This window comes from Carassius auratus, chromosome 11, assembly GCF_003368295.1.
Source record: "Carassius auratus strain Wakin chromosome 11, ASM336829v1, whole genome shotgun sequence".
NCBI lineage: Eukaryota > Metazoa > Chordata > Actinopteri > Cypriniformes > Cyprinidae > Carassius > Carassius auratus.
Window position 1 is genome coordinate 9,633,006 of NC_039253.1, and position 19,652 is coordinate 9,652,657.

At 36.8% G+C, this 19,652-nt stretch overlaps 1 protein-coding gene across 2 annotated transcripts; it reads right to left on the reverse strand.

Moving 5' to 3' along the window:
- Positions 1–17,298: 17,298 nt before the first annotated feature.
- On the reverse strand, positions 17,299–19,652 carry fam174c (family with sequence similarity 174 member C). Of its 2 annotated transcripts, XM_026275313.1 has the most exons (3): positions 19,190–19,639; positions 18,640–18,768; positions 17,299–18,471 (listed from the first exon to the last, which is right to left on the reverse strand). In XM_026275313.1, exons 1-3 carry the CDS (start codon positions 19,462–19,464, stop codon positions 18,468–18,470), a joined length of 408 nt encoding a protein of 135 aa, XP_026131098.1. In that variant the 5' UTR covers positions 19,465–19,639; the 3' UTR covers positions 17,299–18,467. The 2 variants fall into 2 exon arrangements, with proteins under 2 accessions (XP_026131098.1, XP_026131099.1); XM_026275314.1 differs by lacking the exon at positions 17,299–18,471 and having other exon boundaries at positions 18,636–18,768; positions 19,190–19,652.

The following is a 19,652-nucleotide window of genomic DNA, read 5'->3' on the forward strand; positions in this document are numbered from 1 at the left end:
CTCTTCTGACAGCGTCAGCGAGAAGACGGACTGATGAGGAATGAGACCAGGAAGATGGATGCATGGGCAAGGAGAGCAGAACGATGGATGAGTCGGAAAGGTACGAAGGAAGATGGATAGATGTCTCAACTGTCAAACACGTCACCAGTCATGTGTGAGGGGCATCAGTCTTAACTGAGTCCAAAACTCAAAATTAAATCAATCGCAGCAGAGCGTGAAGTATCAGTGCCTAATCATTCAACACTCCTTTGTTTTTTTCAACTGTAAGTTCGAGATAAAGGAATAGTTCACCCAAAAATGAAAAATCTGTCATCATTTACTCATCCTCCAAACCTGTATGAGTTTCTTTTTTTCTGTTGAACACAAAAGATATTTTGAAGACGTCGTTGGTCCCCACTGACTTCCAATTGACTTCTGGAAAATTCAGTGAATATATATATATATATATATATATAATTGAAGTCAATGGGGATCAGAAACTGTTTGGCCTTTCCTGATAAATGAATATGGATAAATAAACACTAATCTTCCGTCTTCTCTAGAGTTTCAAAAATAAATATTAAAGTCTCCGAAAAAAAATTTGCGACCAAAATTCACCGATTTCAATGTTCGCACCAGTGATATTTTAGAATTATTTATATAAAAATTTTCATTTCCATTTAAATGTTGGTGCTTTAAATATATGCTTTTGACATTTTAAAATATGTTAATACAGCTTTAATACAGTCTTACTAATTTAAGTACTTCGACTTAAAGGCAACATTTCACTCTTTTTTGGGGGGATGTTTTTCATCTAATGGTCATATTTTATTCTATTTTTTGTATAACTTTCATTTTCATTTTTAATAGTTATTAGATTTTATTACAATAACATTTAATACCAAACATACCAAACAATACCAAATTTGTCCACAATCAAATGATCGGAGCTTCTGTCAACATTTATTTTACAGCTCTAGAGTCCAAATGGAATCTTGGGAAAATTGAAAAAAAAGTTGACTATTAAATAAAATATGAGTTCGAACTCCGTGATATAGCATCCTGTGAGCTATAACATTTTCCTGTGTTTATCAGTACCACTTCTTCTGTGGTAATCATCCCCATCCATAATGTTCATATCACACCAAGCAGCCTCCTCTTGGTCAGTCCGGCAAATCCATGTAAACAACTTCAAAATCGGAATCAGTGCAGGGAATCTTTCGCCCTCACATGAATTTCCAGATCACATGAATTCCCATTGCAAAGACTGGACTGCACCACCGATAATTTGGCGAACAAAGGTAAATGTGAACCAACCTAAAGCCCTTACACTCTTCTGTTGAGATCTTTGGTCAGTGACACTATGCTTGTTTTTTATTTATTAAAAATATATTAAAAATGCAGTTCATACAAAGATGTGTTTTAATTTCTAAATTTGTAATTCATTGTTATTTGTATATGTGAGATCAATAAATATAATTTGAACTGTGTATATTCTGAATACAATTTTCTTTCTCTTGTGCACTCTTGATGTACTTTATTCCATTCAGACTGCTTTCATAAACCCAAATATGAAGATGAAATCCAAGTGACTCTTTGAGTTATCCTCCAAACATTTTCCATGTGAGCTTCACGCATGACTGGCACACCTCTCGGGTGTTCATCTGTCCTACGAGCCTCACAGTTCAACCCTTAGTCCTCATTTTCCGTGGGCTGATCCTGCTTCAGTCTGGGTCATGGGGTCAGTGCTCGTCCAGACCTCGAGGAAAGAGCAACAGTACAGCCAAAGGCAAATTCCAATAGTTTTCCAGCAGGGGCATTGTATCCCCACTGAGAGTGTTGATGGCTCCGGAGCACAGTGAGGACAGGGGTGGGTATCGACACAATCGCTCATTGAAAACATACGGAGAGCCAACAGGAGAACAGAGCCTGATAAACACCCTATCTGTGCACAAATCAATTAGAACAGGGTGTCTAATGTCGGCACTGGGGTGCATTCAAACACACACGCTCAAATATGCCCTACAAAGGCATTACAAGAAAAAAAATATCTCTATTGCTTTATTACAATTTCAAAACACAGGCGGCAACAGTAGGCATAGTGCAGGGCCTCCACCGGCTTATATGAATAACTTACAGACCACCGACGGCTGCTGCTGATAACTGGAAAACTCATGATGGCTTTTGAGCGAGAACTCCAGGGTGGGAAGTGATCGCCGCATGCATCTTTGAACTGTTGTCTAACTGCTGGTGGCAGCACAGAGCTGATGCGGGGCCGACGGCGAGTGGGGCAGAATTGCCTCAGCCTGGTGCCGCCATCAGATGCAGAGGAAGATGGAGATGTGCAGTTTAGAGCCTCAATTAGGGAGGACGCAGATGCTCCACCTGCCTCCCATTGTGAATATGTGTGTGTGTGATGTTTGAGAGACACAGAAGCGGAGCAGATTTTCATTTTGGGAAGCCACAAGTGATTTCGTACTTTAGGTTGTAACTAACTTAAAGTAGGGGTGCTACTAACTTAACTGCATTTTGTCAGTTTTTTGTCAGCAGGCAATGTCTGAGCCTATGGAGGACAAGTGGATGGACGGATGGCCAGACTGAACTATCTAAGGCGGCATTACCCAAAAGCATTGTAAGACCAAGAATATCATAGAAACCATTGGCACCAGTGGTCTCTAATGATCTACTTAGGCTTATGATGCTTTGGGGGAAACTCAGCTTTGATCAATTTTAGTGAATCAGTTTGTTTCAGTGGTTCATTTGCATTGATTAAATATTTCTTTTGTAAATATTTCGATTGTAATTCAAACGCAGCTCCAGTCGGCATTTAAACAGACCTTTGCTCTTAATTCCGATCAGTCCAACGCAATAACGAAATCTGAGCAGGTCTAAAAACTGAAACGGTTTATGCTGCACGTTTTACTTTGAAAAGTTATATATATATTTTTAAATATGAGCAGGCCTACAAAGCTGGGATTGGTAATGCTGCACTGTAATCATAGTTTTTTATTTATATTTTTCATTATATTTTATTATATGATATTGGTTTGAGACTGAGAGTATTTTATTTAGTGGAGAACTTATATATAAAACTATAATATATATTTTATTAAAAAGTATTTTTTTTAATGTAAACAAATTGTTAAAAAAAGGTTTATAGTAATAAACAACCTGCAGTTTAATGTTTTCATTTATTTCCCTTACTGTGCCGAAAACGAACCGAACCGTGACTTTAAAACTGAGGTACGTACCGAACTGTGATTTTTGCATACCGTTACACCCCTAATATATATATATATATATGGACATCCCAATGTTTTTTTTTTTTTTCTCTCTTTTTTTTTTTTTTTTTTTTTTTTTTTACAATAAATTGGGACAGTTTCCTTACTGGTTGCCAATTTATTTCGTTTTTTCTTTTTTATTTAGTAATTGTTTATTTTGCGCTGTTACTGGCCAAACTAACAAAACTGCATATTGGTGTCCTCAAATCTGGGCCTTTTTATTGTTTGAGCCACTTGAGTTGCTTAAAGGTGCCAAATAAAATTCAAAAATAGCTAAATTTGTTGCTAGGCGCTTTTATGAAGAAAAAGTTGCTGCTGTATGTATACTTTGAAAACATTTGCATATCAGAATGTATAAACGTGTGCATAAAATATGTGAATAAAAGAGGTAAATATATATTTATATAATATATGAATGTGTGCATTAAAATATGTGACTATGAGAGCAAAAATATATGCATGTGAAAGGAGAATGTAAGTGTGTGATACCCCCACAATGAAGGGCTGTTGATATTAAAGCGTTAACGCATGTGATAAATTTTACAATCCTTAGCGTGTTAAAGTAATTTAACACAATTTAAACAGCAAAAAATGGCTGCCCACTGATCAGGTGTGTGTTCATGGTTTGTGTGTGTGTTCACTTCTGTGTGTGTGAACTTTGGATGGGAAAAATGTAGAGCACTAATTCTGAGTATAGGTCACCATGCTTGGTCACTTTCACTTTTTTTATTATAATGCGTGTATGAGTGCCTTTGACACACTGATCGAACATTGTATTTATGCACAGGCACAGACTTTTCTGTACATTCACGTTTCCACAAACATTTATGATAATGTTTTGATTTGTCTTGTGTATGTTGCTGTTTAGTAATTTCGAATGGATCTGTGTACTGTAATTGCAGTCAGCCGTTGGTTGGTTTAGGTTTTTTTTTGGCATCACCATGTGGTCACGTTCGTTATTGCAACTTGACTTCTCTCAAATGTAAAAAAGCTTTGCTGTTGCACTCTACACATACTATACAATTCAGTTTCGTTTTTTTGTTGTTATTTTTTCATAGCCTATGTGCTTATGTGGGATGTCGTGGCCTAAAGGTTAGAATAAAACAACTCAAGCAAAGTGAAGATTTGGTTAACATGATTCAGTTTGCCCCTGCTACTGCCACTGAGGTTAACGGGAATGCTAACGCTAACATCTACTCATTTCCTTCTTGAGCTAACTACTTTGTTAATAGAAAAGTGTAACTGCGTTAAATTTTGAGTAGCTTATATCTTAACATACTACATTATCAAAGTTGATTCATCAGTAACTTGTGAATTGACCATACCGTTTATCTTGTTTTAAGTTTATAAACAGACAAAGCTGATAAACAGACAAAAGAAGACAACAAGTGCTTCCACTCACAACTACCTGAGTCGACTGGTGCCGTCATTAGGAGCCTGCCGGGGGAGCTGCCTCTGGACGTCTAATTACACACACAGGATTGTGGTGTCACTCCTAAACTCCGCTGTCATCGGACACAGATGGGGTTTGATACCTTTAATTAGTGTGCGCTGCTCCCTACACAGCTCTCGGGTGCTAATCAGAGACAACAGCGTGCAGTACATCAACATATGACCCCACTGCGGTCACACTGCGCCCCCGCCGGGCCTCGTATGGCAGAGGAGACGCAGGGGAATAATCTATTAAATACTCGACAGGAAATCGAAAGAGATGAGAGGAGAGATGATGGCTTGAACTGTGACCAGAAGAGCATGAAGGGAAAATGAAGGCCCACAGCTCTCTGTCTAGAATAAAGAGATTAGAGATCTTAAAAAGCAGTAGGAGATGTGTGAGATGTTGGAATTGGTAAGAAGTGCGCGGCATCACTCACAAGTGTGTGTGTGTGAGTACATGTGCAAGTGTGAGTGTGAGGACACACAGACGAAAAGGCCACACTGCAGGTGTGACCAGCAGAAATACTCAACATTTCTTTGGCACCGCTGTGCGTGTTGGAATGAGGAAAAAGGCAGTGTGTGTTTAATAATGAGAGGATATTAAAGGGATAGTTCATCCCAAAATGAAAATTCTGTCATTTATTCACCCTCATGTTGTTTAAAACCTGTAATAGTTTCTTTCTTTAATGGAACATAAAGAGTCACTTAAAAAAAGAGAGAGACTCATGTTTTCAAGTAAAAATCAATAACAACTTTAAGGAATGCATTTATATATATATAAATATAATCTTCTTTTGTGTTCCAAGAAGAAGAAAAAAATCATACAGGCTTGGAACTACATGAGGGTGCAAATGATGACAGAATTTTCATAGAAAACTATGGCAACAAACAAAAGATTATTAATACTCTTAATTTAACTGAGCCTCTTAATACAAAGAGACTTAGAGTTCAATGAAAACGAGAAACAAACAGGAGCTTGACTGAAGTTTGTGTCTTTTTGTCTTTGATTATGACATTTCAGAATAATCCAAAATATAATTACGTTTGGCGATTAGAGCTTTTCAGTCATCTGATTTTCTCTCGTTTTAAAACGCATGGCATCTACTAATGATGCAGACCCATGGGGTGCCAGAGGATTGAGTCTGAAAACTCACAAATAAGTTGCCATTTCTGGACTTTCTATTACATCGTCTTGAAGTCCATGGGTTTTTGGCGTCAAATAAGGTCAGTGGTTAAAACAAGCTAAAGATATTTTCATGTAAACGTTTATGGTTATTACGAAGAAGTAAAATTCTAAATGTAGGCTATGTATGAACTACACAATGGTCTCTTGACTTTAACGTCACCGCAATTAAAGGGATAGTTCTCCCAGAAAAGAAAATTCTGTCATTAATTACTCATGTCGTTCCAAACACGTAAGACTTATTCGCTCTTCTTCGGAAAACAAATTAAGATATTTTTGATGAATTCCAAGGGCTTTCTGACTGCATTAGACATTAGTGGTTCAACTGTAACTTTATGAAGCTATGGAAATACTTTTTATGCACACAAGAAATTAAAAATATTGACTTTTTCAACAATTTCTTCTCTTTTGTGTCTATCGTTTAGCTTCTAAAAAATTAAGGTTGCACCACTGATATCACATGGACTATTTTAACGATGTCCTAATACCTTTTGTGGGCCTTGAATATGTCAGTTGCAATGTTGTCTATGCAGGGTCAGAAAGCTCCTGGATTTCATCAAAAATATCTTCTTTTTGTTTTTGTTTTTGCAAAGATGAACAAAGGTCTTCAGGTTTGGAACAACATTATAATTTTTGGGTGAACTAAGCTTTAAGCCTGCAAAAACTCTTTCAGTCTTTATTTTAAAACATTTCTTGTGACTAATGAGTGGATGAAATATTTTGTTCTTGTGCTCACCACAGACCTTATTTCAGGCATTTAACCAAAAACCCATTCAACATTAAAAACCACTGACTCCAGGACGATCGAAATGCTAAAATGCTAACTCATTTTCAGGCTTTCGCCTACAAAAAAATATAATCACTCCAGCACTTTATTATAGTAGTCTTTTATCGTTTTATGTTTTACTGGTTGTCTTGGACTTACACTGACACCTAGTGGCGTGGATGTAGCTAAATCATTTGAAATATTTTTTTCAAAACTACTTATTTAAAAGCGCAAAATGTTTAATTACTAATTAGAGATCACAGGAGTCCTGTGACACCCTGACAAATTCCCCAGCAACTTTTAAATTGGCCTTTTAAAGTTGCCTCACCTCTTTAAACATAAAAGTTTACATTTTTATTGTAAACTCTGCATAAAAAGTGCAGCAAGCAATAATCTCTCAGCAAATAAGACTCAGTGGCCTATTTATACCTGTTATGACTCTGAAAAGATCTGCAAAAAAACAGCGGCAGATTTTCACACTGCCTTCTCCGAGCCCAAATGACTTTTTCATGAGCCTAATAGGAAATTATGGGTTATTATATTCTGCCGCTTGACACCCTGATTATAAAACAGCGCAACACAAAGAACTGCAGGAGAGTGGGAGAGAAAAAAATGAGCCGGGGAAGAATGTACCACTTTATTTTGAAAAGAATCACATTCTCTAATTCATTACTCTCCCAAGAAGCAATATACACCTCATTACACTAAAATGAACGGAAAAAATAATTTCCTCGCCTTACATTTGCTCATGACTGCGACCTAATCCTCAGGGCCTCAGGGTAACCTACTCTACTCCCCCAACATCCACCCCCCAAAAATCTCATCAGCCCTCATTTGCCTCTAATTCAGCTATCTGTTCAACTTTAACCATCCATCTGCCCCTCTCAGCCGACAGTGGGTGAGACTATAGCGAAATGTATACCATGTTTTACGAGATTTACAGCAACTACATTCATCACCAAGGAAGAAGTCCCGAGAGTTTCTTGAGTGTTCAGTCGTTAAGATAAAGACTGGAAACTAGAAAACAATTCTACACCGGCCAGCTCTTAAGAGCCTCAATTCTCTCTCTTTAAAACATTGCAAAAAGTGCCTTTTCCCCATAAAGCATGAAGTCAAAACAGTCTCTGAATTCCTGTAGGCCTTGTTGGAACAAATCAGTACGTTAGCACGTTAAAACACAAGATATATGGCCATGTTGCTCAAAAAGAAGACTTTGTGGAACAGTTTCTTGGCAGAGTCGTGAAATTCTCCACATTTACTAACAGTCCACTGAGAGATGACAAATTCATTGAGTCTCTTGTGACTGGTGGAGCACTTCTTTTAATATAAGTTTTTTTGTTCTTTAGTTACCAAGGCTTTCAGATTTGAAAATTTGTGTTTTAGGATTCTTCTGGCATTGTTCTCAACCTCAAAGAAAGGATGTGGGAGATAAGTTGATTCTGTCAAAGCAATCTGTCACAAACAGAATTAATATTTGTCTTTTTTCAATTTCAAAACCTTTTTTTATTATTCCAGCCAAATAAATAGATTTTTTTTAATGGGCATTTGATAAGCATGGCTTTTATTTTTTGCTTTAATTAATACTTTTGTAATTATTGTTTTGGTTAATAAAGTTGAATCCGGTTGTGGGGGGAAAAACACTTAAATTCTGCTTTGAAATACTGTTCAGCTGGAATCTCAAACTTGGTTGTCATCTTTTTGAGCTTGTCTGGATTAGTTATTACAAAGATCATAAATCCAAGAGTAAACAAAATGAATTACAGCACATTATTACAAACTGTGTATTCGACCACAAACATGGTCCTTTAAAGGTCCCGTTTTACGCGCTTTTTTGAAGCTTTGATTGTGTTTACAGTGTGCAATATAACATGTGTTCATGTTTCGCGTGTAAAAAAACACAGTATTTTTCACACAATTCACCTATCTGTATGCTGCTGTTTTCACTGTCATAAATACGGTCTGATGACTTCCTTGTTCTATAAAGTCCCTCCTTCAGAAATACGTAACGAGTTCTGATTGGGCCAGCGGTTCCTGCGTTGTGATTCGACAGCAGCTTACAGCACACTGCCCTCCTGCAAACGCGATTCATTGGACTCGTTTTGGAGTAGTTTTAAGAAGCAAGTGGGTAGGAGCATGTGCTGGAGATGTACTTATAATCACAGGAGCGTTTTTACTGACGAGATGCGCATGAAAATCGCATTCGTTTTTTTGCACAGCCCTAACATCTAGTTAACAAAGCTAAACAGCATTGCCCTCTGTGTAATAAGTTACAGAAACAGTGAAACGCACCAACTTAAATAATAAAATACACTTACCGGTTATGGCCCATAAACAACACCTTCTCCAGACAAAGAGGGAACTGCTCCATCTTTCAAGAATAATCTTTGTTCGAATCCGGCATTATTGAGACTGAGGAAGCTCCCTGTCCTCAGCAAAATCTGCTGCACATAGTTTTACATGTGGATTATAATTTTCGGGAACCGTGTTAAACATAAATTGTAACCATTAATCTCCAAGTAGAGCGTCCCTGGGAAGCCCAAAAAAAGATGGTTGGACTCCGAGATGAAAATAACAGCGTTTCAATGACGACAAACACAAATGCAGCTCTTCCTCTTCTCCGTCGGAGTGCAACAAGACCACACCCCCTTTGTTGTGTATTCCTGTGGGCGGAGGTTAGCCAAATAAACTGTTTTAGTGACGTCATTACTGCAGGAACTAGAGGGATGTAGTCCAAACGGGTCGTTTTTTGTAGGCGAATTCTATTAAATAAAATATCTCGCTTGGCATTGAAATTTGAGTTTTAGAATTTTACAGATATTATTTATACTCTAACAACAACATTACACACTAACTAAAGTTTAAAACATGGGATCACGAAGAAGGGGACCTTTAATGTCTCTAGACTCTCTACTGTTGCCAAAGTCCTTAACAAGGAGAGACTGTTCACTTTGCAGCCATATTTGCAAAACCACTGGACATCTCAGGCATCTATTCCTGTCACTGTGAATGGGGAAATCCTGAAATCTCAAAAATTGCTTGCCAAATATATATTAGGCAACCAGAGTAGTTCATCATCTGGGTACATTTCGCCTAGGGCTGGACAATATATTGAACGATATGGTCATGCACATCTCAGTTTATACACAGAGCCGTAGTTCACTGACAAACTACGCTATATTGAGTTCATTATCGAAGGTGATTCATCTTCAATAATGAACTCAATATAGCGTAGCTTGTCAGTGAACTACGGCTCTGTGTATAAACTGCCACTCCATTGGAAAGCAGGTGATGGGGATTTACCACTAATCATGGAACCGGCTTTACTGACGTGATGCTCATGATCATGTATACTCTTTCAGATGCAGTGATAGTGTATAGTCAGAGTCAATTTAATATCTTATTAATGAATAATAAAAGACGAAAAGACAAAAGGTAACAAACCTTACAGTCTGTTTCCCACTTTACCGTCTCACCTTTGTGGGAACATGATACCAAACACTTCCCAGCTTTTGTTCCAGCATCCATGAGAAACAGCAGCAGTTCAATAGAGCCACAGAAGAAAGCAAATCTTCCATCACCTGCTTGAATTCTACTGTTGAGTGTAGATCTGCTTTCTCTGAAGTGTCTGTCAACTTTATATTGAGCATGGTCCAATAGATGTGTGTGCAGAGTGAAGGAGTGTGTGTGTGTGTGTGTGTGTGTGTGTGCGCGTGCACGTTTGAGGGGTGTTTAGTGAAGGATTATGCAAATGAAATTTGGGAGAGAAAAAAATTCCTGTCCAAAAATGACTCGGGCGTAACGCTTGCTCAGGCGGGGTGCTTGACTAGCGTGTGTGACCGAGCCGCCAATGCCCACGCTTTCCCACAATCCAGCTTTGTTCACTGGGACGTCACCGTGAGGGTCTGTGGAGAGAAGGAAGAGCATGAAAGAAAAGAGAAGGAACAAAGCACGGTAGATAACTATAGAAAGATACTGGTCCATCTTTCCATCTCATTTCTATCAGATTTACTACCGCATAAAGTATAAACCCTTTGGCAAAACAAAGCTCAATCGCTCGACTCAAACCCATACGATAGAGAACAGTGTCATGATTTCCTTTCCATTAACTTTCTAAAGTCTCTGGTGGAGCTACAATCCAACAATTACAGGCAATTATTAAAGGTCAATTGATCAACTAACTAACTCAAGCCCAAGGGGGAAATTAGCAGTTCCTCACATCCCAGAACGCCGTCTGATTACATTCACAATAGCAATATACTATTCATATTATTTCTGCAGAATATACTGTAAATCATGATTTTGACTATTTGTAATATATAGCATCAGATAATCTTTTTTGCATATAAGTCATGTGGATTGGGTTATGTTGTAGTATACATGCTGTGCACAGTATGCACATTTTCTGTATGTATACAATACTGCAAAACCTACTACATTTGTCTAAATGTGCAGCATACAGCAGTGCACACTACACTAGTAATGTGTATCCCACAATGCAATGCACATGACCTTCCATATCAATAAGATTAATGAAACAGAAGTTAATAGTCATGATTTGTATTCTTTTCTCATTTGATTTATCTAATATAATTTAGCCTTATTTTGATGATAACTGGACATATACAACATGGTAAGAGCAACAATATCAGTACTACTGTTAAAAATTAAATGTTATACCATTTGAGTGTGCATGTGTGAGTGTGTGTGTGTGTGTGTGCGTGCGTGTGTGTGTGTGTGCGTGTGTGTGTGTGTGTGTGTGTGTATTGTGAAACTGGGCTAAAAAAAAAAGTATTATCTAATGGGGTGCTTTTGCATCGTTTTTTTGTCATGAAGTAAAGTACGTCATATTGAAATTGTCCTTTGTGAAATTATGGGTATTCTTTATAGATTTAATCAGATGCTGTCCCAAAGCTGAGAGAGGATGCAAAATAGCAGGAAGAGAGATGAGAAGAAGTTTGATTCCGCACCTTTGAACTTCCCGGGACAGGCCTCTTTGGTCAACAGGGAAAATCACCATGCACGCACCAAACCCACCAGCAGAAACATCCTCAGCATCTCTCCGACCCATGGGTGAGTTTGACGGACGCCGATGCACTTTTTAACAGATTTCAGTCAGCAGAAGAACACAATACAAATGCTACAGCTTTAGCTGAAAATTGCATGAAACTTCCAGGAGGAATATTTTATGCTTGCTGTGCAGACAATGGACAAATAGCCAAGGAAAGCCAGAGCGACTCAGTGGGGAACCAGGAAAATCTCCACACCAGCCTCCGGATTTCAGACAAAGAGGCACAAAAGGTAATTTTTTATCTGCCGAGCAGCATCTAAAAGGTATCAAGCGGGAGCTGCTTTTCACGGCTGAGAGCACAGATGGAGTGCTGAATCAAGCTGGGATGATCATCAACAACACACCACTGCTCTTCTGCCTTTCAAACAGTCCGAACGTAGCTTTTCACTAAGTTGGATTTTCTTTTCTTTTCCTTTTTTCTTTGGCCTGAATTAATCTCTCTTCTAGCATGCTTCTTAAAAGTGGGATTCTGTACAGAGCTTAGCCAGTGCATTTCTAGTATTTCTTCCTTTTTTCTGCATTTTTCCAAATTCCTGCTGTGGCGATCAATAGCGCTTGTCATTTGTTCTCCTTGTTGGCTTGTCTCGCCAGATTTTCAGGAGGTCGGTAAATTGGTCTTGACTAGATTCAAACGGAATCATCAAAAGCAAATGCTATCAGAGGACAATGAACTGTTCCAGCAAGAAAAATCTTTTGCTGCTAAATATTGAAAAACGTTTCAAGACGGGCAAATGAAATATACTTAACCCCCTCCTAAAAACCACTAGATGAGCACAATTTTCTGTTCATGTGTTGACAATTTTTGTTGAAAAAGAAAGCCTAGACAGAATATATCAAATAGTTAATCTCTTTAAAATAAAATTAATAATACTATTTAAAAATGTGGCAGCAACAAACATGCTAGTTGCTGATTGTGGCATTAGGAGGCGGGACATTCTCATTCAAGGAGCATTTGATTGGTCAGAAATCTGTGTGATGCAGGATGAGTCATCAATATGTTTTGCTTTAGGCTTGTTCGACTTCATGCAGTTTTGCGCAAACCGATCGTCGGCTGACTTGAAGCAGTGCATGCCGGTTAGAAATTTTGTCCGACTTGATACAGCGCTGACGCCACGTGACTGTGACGTGTGCCGTCAAAGTACCACGAGAGCGATTCGAGAGTAGCCGGAGAACTCAGCCAGCGCAGCTTCTGAAGAGCGGCTGCACAGATTCTGATGACGACACAACTGATCCACGATTGGCTGGATTCACTGATGACACCGATGACGTGCGTTTCAAGTTTATTGCGAGTCGGCTTCAGTTTCAGAAATTCTCATATGGACTTTAAAAACAGTTCAATACGTTTTTATGTCGTCTTCATCTTATAAATCATATTTATTAAATATTGTTTTACTGTATTTACTTTATTGTTAATATAAAGTTTGTGTATGTTTATTTTGCATGACTTTCTTTTTTATACAGACCTTTTACAGTATTCAGCAGCATAACCTATTCAAATGAGCATTTTTAAGAACTAAAATGTTAATCTAAAAAGCATACAATCTAATGTGGTCATAAATGCTCCTATACAAATGATACATAATACATTATGTTCCTCCATTTGTTTGGTTTCTTCATATTCTCTAGTTTATTTAGCTGTGTTTATACTTCACCTGCATGTGGTTAGCAAACTGCTAACAACTTGCTGTAACTTCAACTTGACAACACTGTTCACTTTCAAATAGTTGGTCTAAATCACAATATAAATCCAACAGAATTGTGTTTTTCTGTATATGAAAATCAGTGGTGTTATGTTTAAAATGTTAAAAAGCTCAGCAGGAGGGCACTGTAAATCTTGTTGCTGAAACCTTCTTGAAAAACACATACCCACCAGGGAATTTTTTATAGGTTACTTTTATCATTTTGTTTAAGCAGAAACACCCATGTCATACTGATAAAGTATATATCCAATATGGTATCTTGTTTTGGAAGGCACCCTTCCAAAACACCACTTTTTTTTTTTTTTTTTTTTTTAAAACACCACTTATACACACATTTAAAAGCGATCAAGTAAGCAATCGCCACGTGATCTGCCATGACTGACGTAATTGCAGCAAACTAGGGGAGCCACAACGTGTCCGGCTTCATATCTCCGCTTGCAGCTCCTCCCCACCTGCACGCGGCTACTCTCGCCGATCGGTTGCATCCAGCCGCAGCCGATGTCGAACACACCTTTTGTTTTTCCAAAAGAAACGACTGAAAACTTGAAAAGTAATAATGACAGCTATTGGCTGAAAAATATTGTTTCTCCTGCCCCATCCTCAGACTCAGTGCTCATGTGGGTTGCCAGATTGAGGACACGCAACACGAACAAGCACAACTGACAACGGAATTAAGGCAACAAACCTTGCACTGTAAACTGACGAGTAGATAAATCTGCTTTTTAATATGTCTGTGGTCATAGAGCTTTTTAGATGGATGTCGAGGATTTTTAGGTCAGGTCGGGTAAACTGTAAGTGGGTGGAATCACACCGCAGAAAAAAAACAAAAACAGAAATTCCGACACAGAAAAACTTTTTTTAGTAGATTAACTGGCTGTAGCTATGTTTTTCAGAGAAACAAGTATGTGAACTTATGTTTCCTGAATATCTACAAATTATGGTGTTTTTAAGCATTACTACAGTAAAAAAAATAAAAAATAAATTACAAACAGTACTTTTAAATGCGTATCTACTAAAAGTGGATTTTGTCAGCTTTTTTTTACTACACTATTGCAAAGATAAAAAATTATGTCTGGATTTTTAACAGTTTGACAAATTATTAAAAATGATTAATTTTAGGATGGTTTTTTTTATTTGCTTAAATAGAAATATTGGCAACACTTTACAATAAGGTTCATTAGTTAACATTAGTTAACTACAATAGTTAACATGAACTAAGAATGAACAATACTTCTACGGCATTTATCAATCTTTGTTCATTTCAGCATTTTCTAATGCATTATTAAAACCACAAGTTGTGTTTTTTAACGTTAATTAATGCACTGTGAACTAATGTAAACAAGCAGTTAAAGACTATTATTATTAACTAACATAAACAAAGATTAATATATAATGTAATAAATCTATTGTTCGTTGTTTGTTCATGTTATTTTACATTAACTAACATTAACAAATGACACCTTACTGTAAAGTTTTACTGAAATATTATCACAAAAAAACTACCAAGGTACAGTAAATCACCATATTCATGTACTTGGGTGTATAAAGAACACCAAGGTAGGCTACCTCAAAACCAATCTCATGGTATTGACAAAGTAAATGGCAAAAATTTGTGATTATTTGTGATATTGATATTTTATAATATGTTATTCTTGCTTTTGTTGTTTGATAATGAACATTGGATCATTCTGAGAATCAAATGAGTGTTTTTTGAGGTTTTCATTAATCTGTCATAGCATTCATATTCGTCTTTCAACTCAACAGAATTATAGTCTATTCAAACTCAGATTTTAATTGAGATTCTGAAATATGGTGTTTCTGAAAGACTGTTGCTCATTAAGCAGTGATGATGTGAGCTGAAAATGACCAAACTCATTATGGTGTTAATGTAATATAATGATTATGTGTGTTTTGACCCCTTTTTTAAGAGTGCTGTTTCTGTGCTGATGCGTCAGATGTGGCTGAATTTGGAGAATATGAACCTTTCTGTTGTTCCAGTATAATGATGTTTATAGACTTAATTCTCCATGTTATTTAGCAGTTTTAATGGTTCACAAGGCAGGAAGGAAGCCAAACTCACCTGGGCAACACAGTGTGTGTGAGTGTGTGTATGTGTTTATGTATACAGTGTGCTCTGATATTAGACAGACAGATGGCACCATCTAGTGACTGAAAGAATATAAATCGGGAATAATTGAAAAAATCTAACTCAAAACCACACAATAAGAATGAGAAAAACGCTGAGGTACAGAAACCACTATATGATTATATAAAACAATAAGAAAGCACCTTGACAAGAGAAAGAAATGCTATGGATTTACAAAATTTTTAAATGCACTAAAGACTAGCATATATTAATTCTAATAATGCAACATTACCAGTGCAAATGCAAAACAGAAAAAAATTAAGGATTTAAAGATTAAGTGCAGCATATATTATATTTAGAGTAGGCAAATAGCTTAATTTGTTAAGCGAGTAGCTTAACAACTAATTGCTGATTAGTAACATTAAGTAAAAAATTACAATCATCTTTGATTAAAAGGAGATAACCTATGTCGGATATCGCCAAGTAGTATGGCACGAGGACACAGGATTGCCAACAAAAAAAGGTTTTATTTTACCCAAAAATAAGAAAAAGGTCTCAGTTACAAAATAAATCAACTTGTTCTAACAAATAATCTAGCTAGACTTTAATAAAGTAAACAAAATAAGTTTTAATTCAATATAACGAAACTTAAGAAGAACTGAACAAAACAAAACTAACCCCCTAAATGAGATAACAAACAGGTATTTATCACAGACGGTGAGCTCACTTAAACAAGACAGGGGAAAACATACAATCAACACTTTATAAATCAACAAATTAGTTACAAGTTATCTAATCAAAGTAAATAGAGTAACAAACAAAACAATCTAATAATACAAAACAACACATTTTAATAATAAAAATAAATTGGAACCAATCAGAAATATAACTTCATTTCTTCACCCCCCCATGACATAGCATCTAGTTGGTATCGTCCAGTGGAATGCTCAGACCATAAATATTGACTGCCGCACGCGCCTCAGCCTTTTGTCAGTCAAGACCGCGATGACGGAAAGACGCACACCTGAGTCAACGCCATTCATCCAACCTCCATGCCACGGTAACTTAAACTCAAATAGAAACAAAGATAAGGAAACAGAAATAATACAACGCAAGCCAGTAAGTGTGCACTCCAAACCAACGAACGAAGTACTGACATGTATAAATAAAGCTTTGCAATTTGTCAAACAAAGTCTGTGTAGTGATTTTCTTATACATAAACCTTAAATCCTATACTATAAATTCAAATATAAATGAATGATAAAAAGGAAGAAAATAACTATCAGTATGTAAATGAATATATGTATCGTGAATGAATGCGGGAAAAGAACTATCAGTATGTGAATGAATGTATGTATCATGAATGAATGCGTTGATGTTACCCTTATCAATGTGTGGCCACAGGTTCGGCCATCACAACCTACTTGTCATGCTAAAAGTATGACCGTGACATAGGACTTGAACTGAAATCAGTGTTGTATTGGTATCAAATTTGTTGAACCTAAATGAGAAATAGGATATCATAGAGCAATATAAGCTAGCTAGACTTATAGACACTCTTCTGTAGTTAATAGGCTTATTATATTGCATCAGATATAACTTTTAACACTGCATTTAACCCTATATTGGCAAGTCAATATATTGTTTATTAAACCTTAAACAAAAGTAATTAATAAAAAAAAATATATAGCACAAAATAACTTTTGCCACATTGCAGTAGGGGCCTTTCTGAAATCTATTACATCTAAATACATCATGTTTTTATGTAAAAGGCAAAAGAGAATCAAAAAAATTACGAGGATGAAAACAGAAAAGACAATTTAATTTCAAAAGAGCCCAAATCACATCCAATTAAATGCAAGTACAAAAAGTGAATGAATGAAAGGCACAATTCAGGAATCATTGAAATTGTGTACATTATACAGTGATACTGATAGTTCATGCATTTCAGTTCAGCAGTATTCGACAGCATCAATAACCAGTGAATGTATTTCAAAGAAAATCGTGTCATCAACGCTGTCATACACACCCCTTAAATGTTCAAGTTGGAAATCTGAGAATGCTGATATTGGATCCATATACCTCAAGATGGCTTGCCGTTTTCACAGCACATTGAATATTACCATTACACAATGCAGAATCACACCCAAAAAAAAAAGAATGCAGGTTGAGACTCACAAAACCTCAGTTATCATGCTGAGTAACACTGAACACAGAAGCACATCTACATTTGGAACCAACGTTGTGTGGGAATGTTTAGTCTCTAAAAAAAAAGTAATTCCTTTTATTTATGCAAAAAATCTTGAAATGGTACATTGATGAGTCGTCAGGAGTGTCACCATGTCATATAATACCACGTTTTGCTTTTGTAGTTTCTAAACCCTAAAAATCAAAGTGCATCGCTTACATATGCTGGTATTTGGCAGAATCATACACACAGAATCTGTGACTTTATCACACTTATTCATTAATTCACATCTGAAATCAATACCCAGTACAGTCCCAGTATAATAATGAAAGAAAGACACAAAGAAAAGAACAAAAACAAGGAAAGAAAGAAAACATAAAAAAGGCATAATATCTATCATAATTTGACAGTACACCTAAAAAATGACAACTTCAGATAGCCCAAACATTAACAAAATTAACACACGTCAACTCCGACAAGAGTTTCAAACCCCCTAAAAATTATGCATAAGTAACTTTGGCACAAAACACAGTTTTGACCTTCTGCCACAACAAAATTTATGACCTTCCCAGAAATGTCCAAGAAGATCTATTTGGCCATATCAGTCCAAAATATATCTAGTTTAAACCCTACACATTCCACTTAATCTTGGAAAAAGGCATCCAAGCATAGTGACTAGATCCTCTCATGACAACAACATCATTCAACAACCATTTTGGTGGAAATAATGGGATTGTCTTGATCGTATTATATTTCTGGCAGTATCAAACACCCCCAGACATTCATCTGTTGAAGAAGCAGAAAAGAAAAGCTGGTAAAAAGCAGGTCAGACGAGATAATATCTGAAGTATAGATTTTCCAACATCACAGTCCAAAGTCTGAAGCTAAGCAGAGACCAAGCGTTATTTCTGTCAATATTTGAAGATCTGGTAGGATAATCTAGTGTTTGACTACCTTCTCAAAGATTTGGCTTCATAAACAGTGGTGTCATCCTCGTCGCTTTCTAGGTGGGCCATTTCCATTGTGTCATCATAGTTTGACAGGAGCCCGTATTTCTTTCTCTGAACACCAGTTTTCTTCAGACTTGGAATGAGAGCACAGAGACAATATAAACTTGAAGAAACAAACTAAAAATACAATTAATCTATAAAGCTTATTAATATATTTATCAGCAAATTATGACTTGAGTGTCAGCTACTAAAGAAAACACACTGTTGTTGTTATTGTTAGTAATAGTTAGGGTGACCAAATGTCATTTTCCCCTGAAATGTTTTGGTTGGGAAAAGAGTACTGTAAAAAGAGAACATAGCCCAGAAAGTCTTTCTCGAGGTAAAAATAAACAAACAAACAAACAGATTATATGACATAATCCTCAAAGTTTCTTACCAAGATAAGGTTGCATTTTGTATCACTGTCTAAGTATAAGCAACATATACAATGAGCATCTTTTCTAGGTAGGAACACTTAACACAGAACCTCTCTTGACATGATTTCCAGATCTTACCGGACAGCTCTCACTATGAAATAGAGAACTCCGATGGCTGTGATCCCGATCAGAACATACAGAGCCCTGTTTATCATAGCGCCGTCCAGACCGTTGCCCACGTTTGAGTTGGTGGTGGTGGCAGCATTTTTCTGAGACTCTTCTGTAACGTTATTGATGCTGGAAGTGTTCTTGTTTGTGGTGGGTTTAGTGGCGTTGGTCTTACTGTTCGTGTCATCGGCGAAAGAAACAGCCCACAAAGTCAAAACCAGAGGTAGCAGTCTTAAACGCATCATAGTAGCTTGCGTTCGTGATATTTAAAGACGAGAGAATAAACACACACAACTATGAAGTTGTCTTTGACGACAGAATCCAGTTCCTCTTCCTGATTGGAGACGTCACGACAACACAAGGAGTGTTGCGGTAAATTGTGTTCTGAGGGGAATCAACAGCAAAATCAGGTTCCCATCTGAGGGAATTTACA

Coding starts and splice junctions, on each gene's coding strand:
- fam174c (XM_026275313.1), bottom strand. CDS start 19,464: ATGATGCGTTTAAGACTGCTACCTCTGGTTTTGACTTTGTGGGCTGTT. Junction 18,769..19,189: donor TTCATAGTGAGAGCTGTCCG/GTAAGATCTGGA, acceptor TCTCATTCCAAG/TCTGAAGAAAACTGGTGTTC.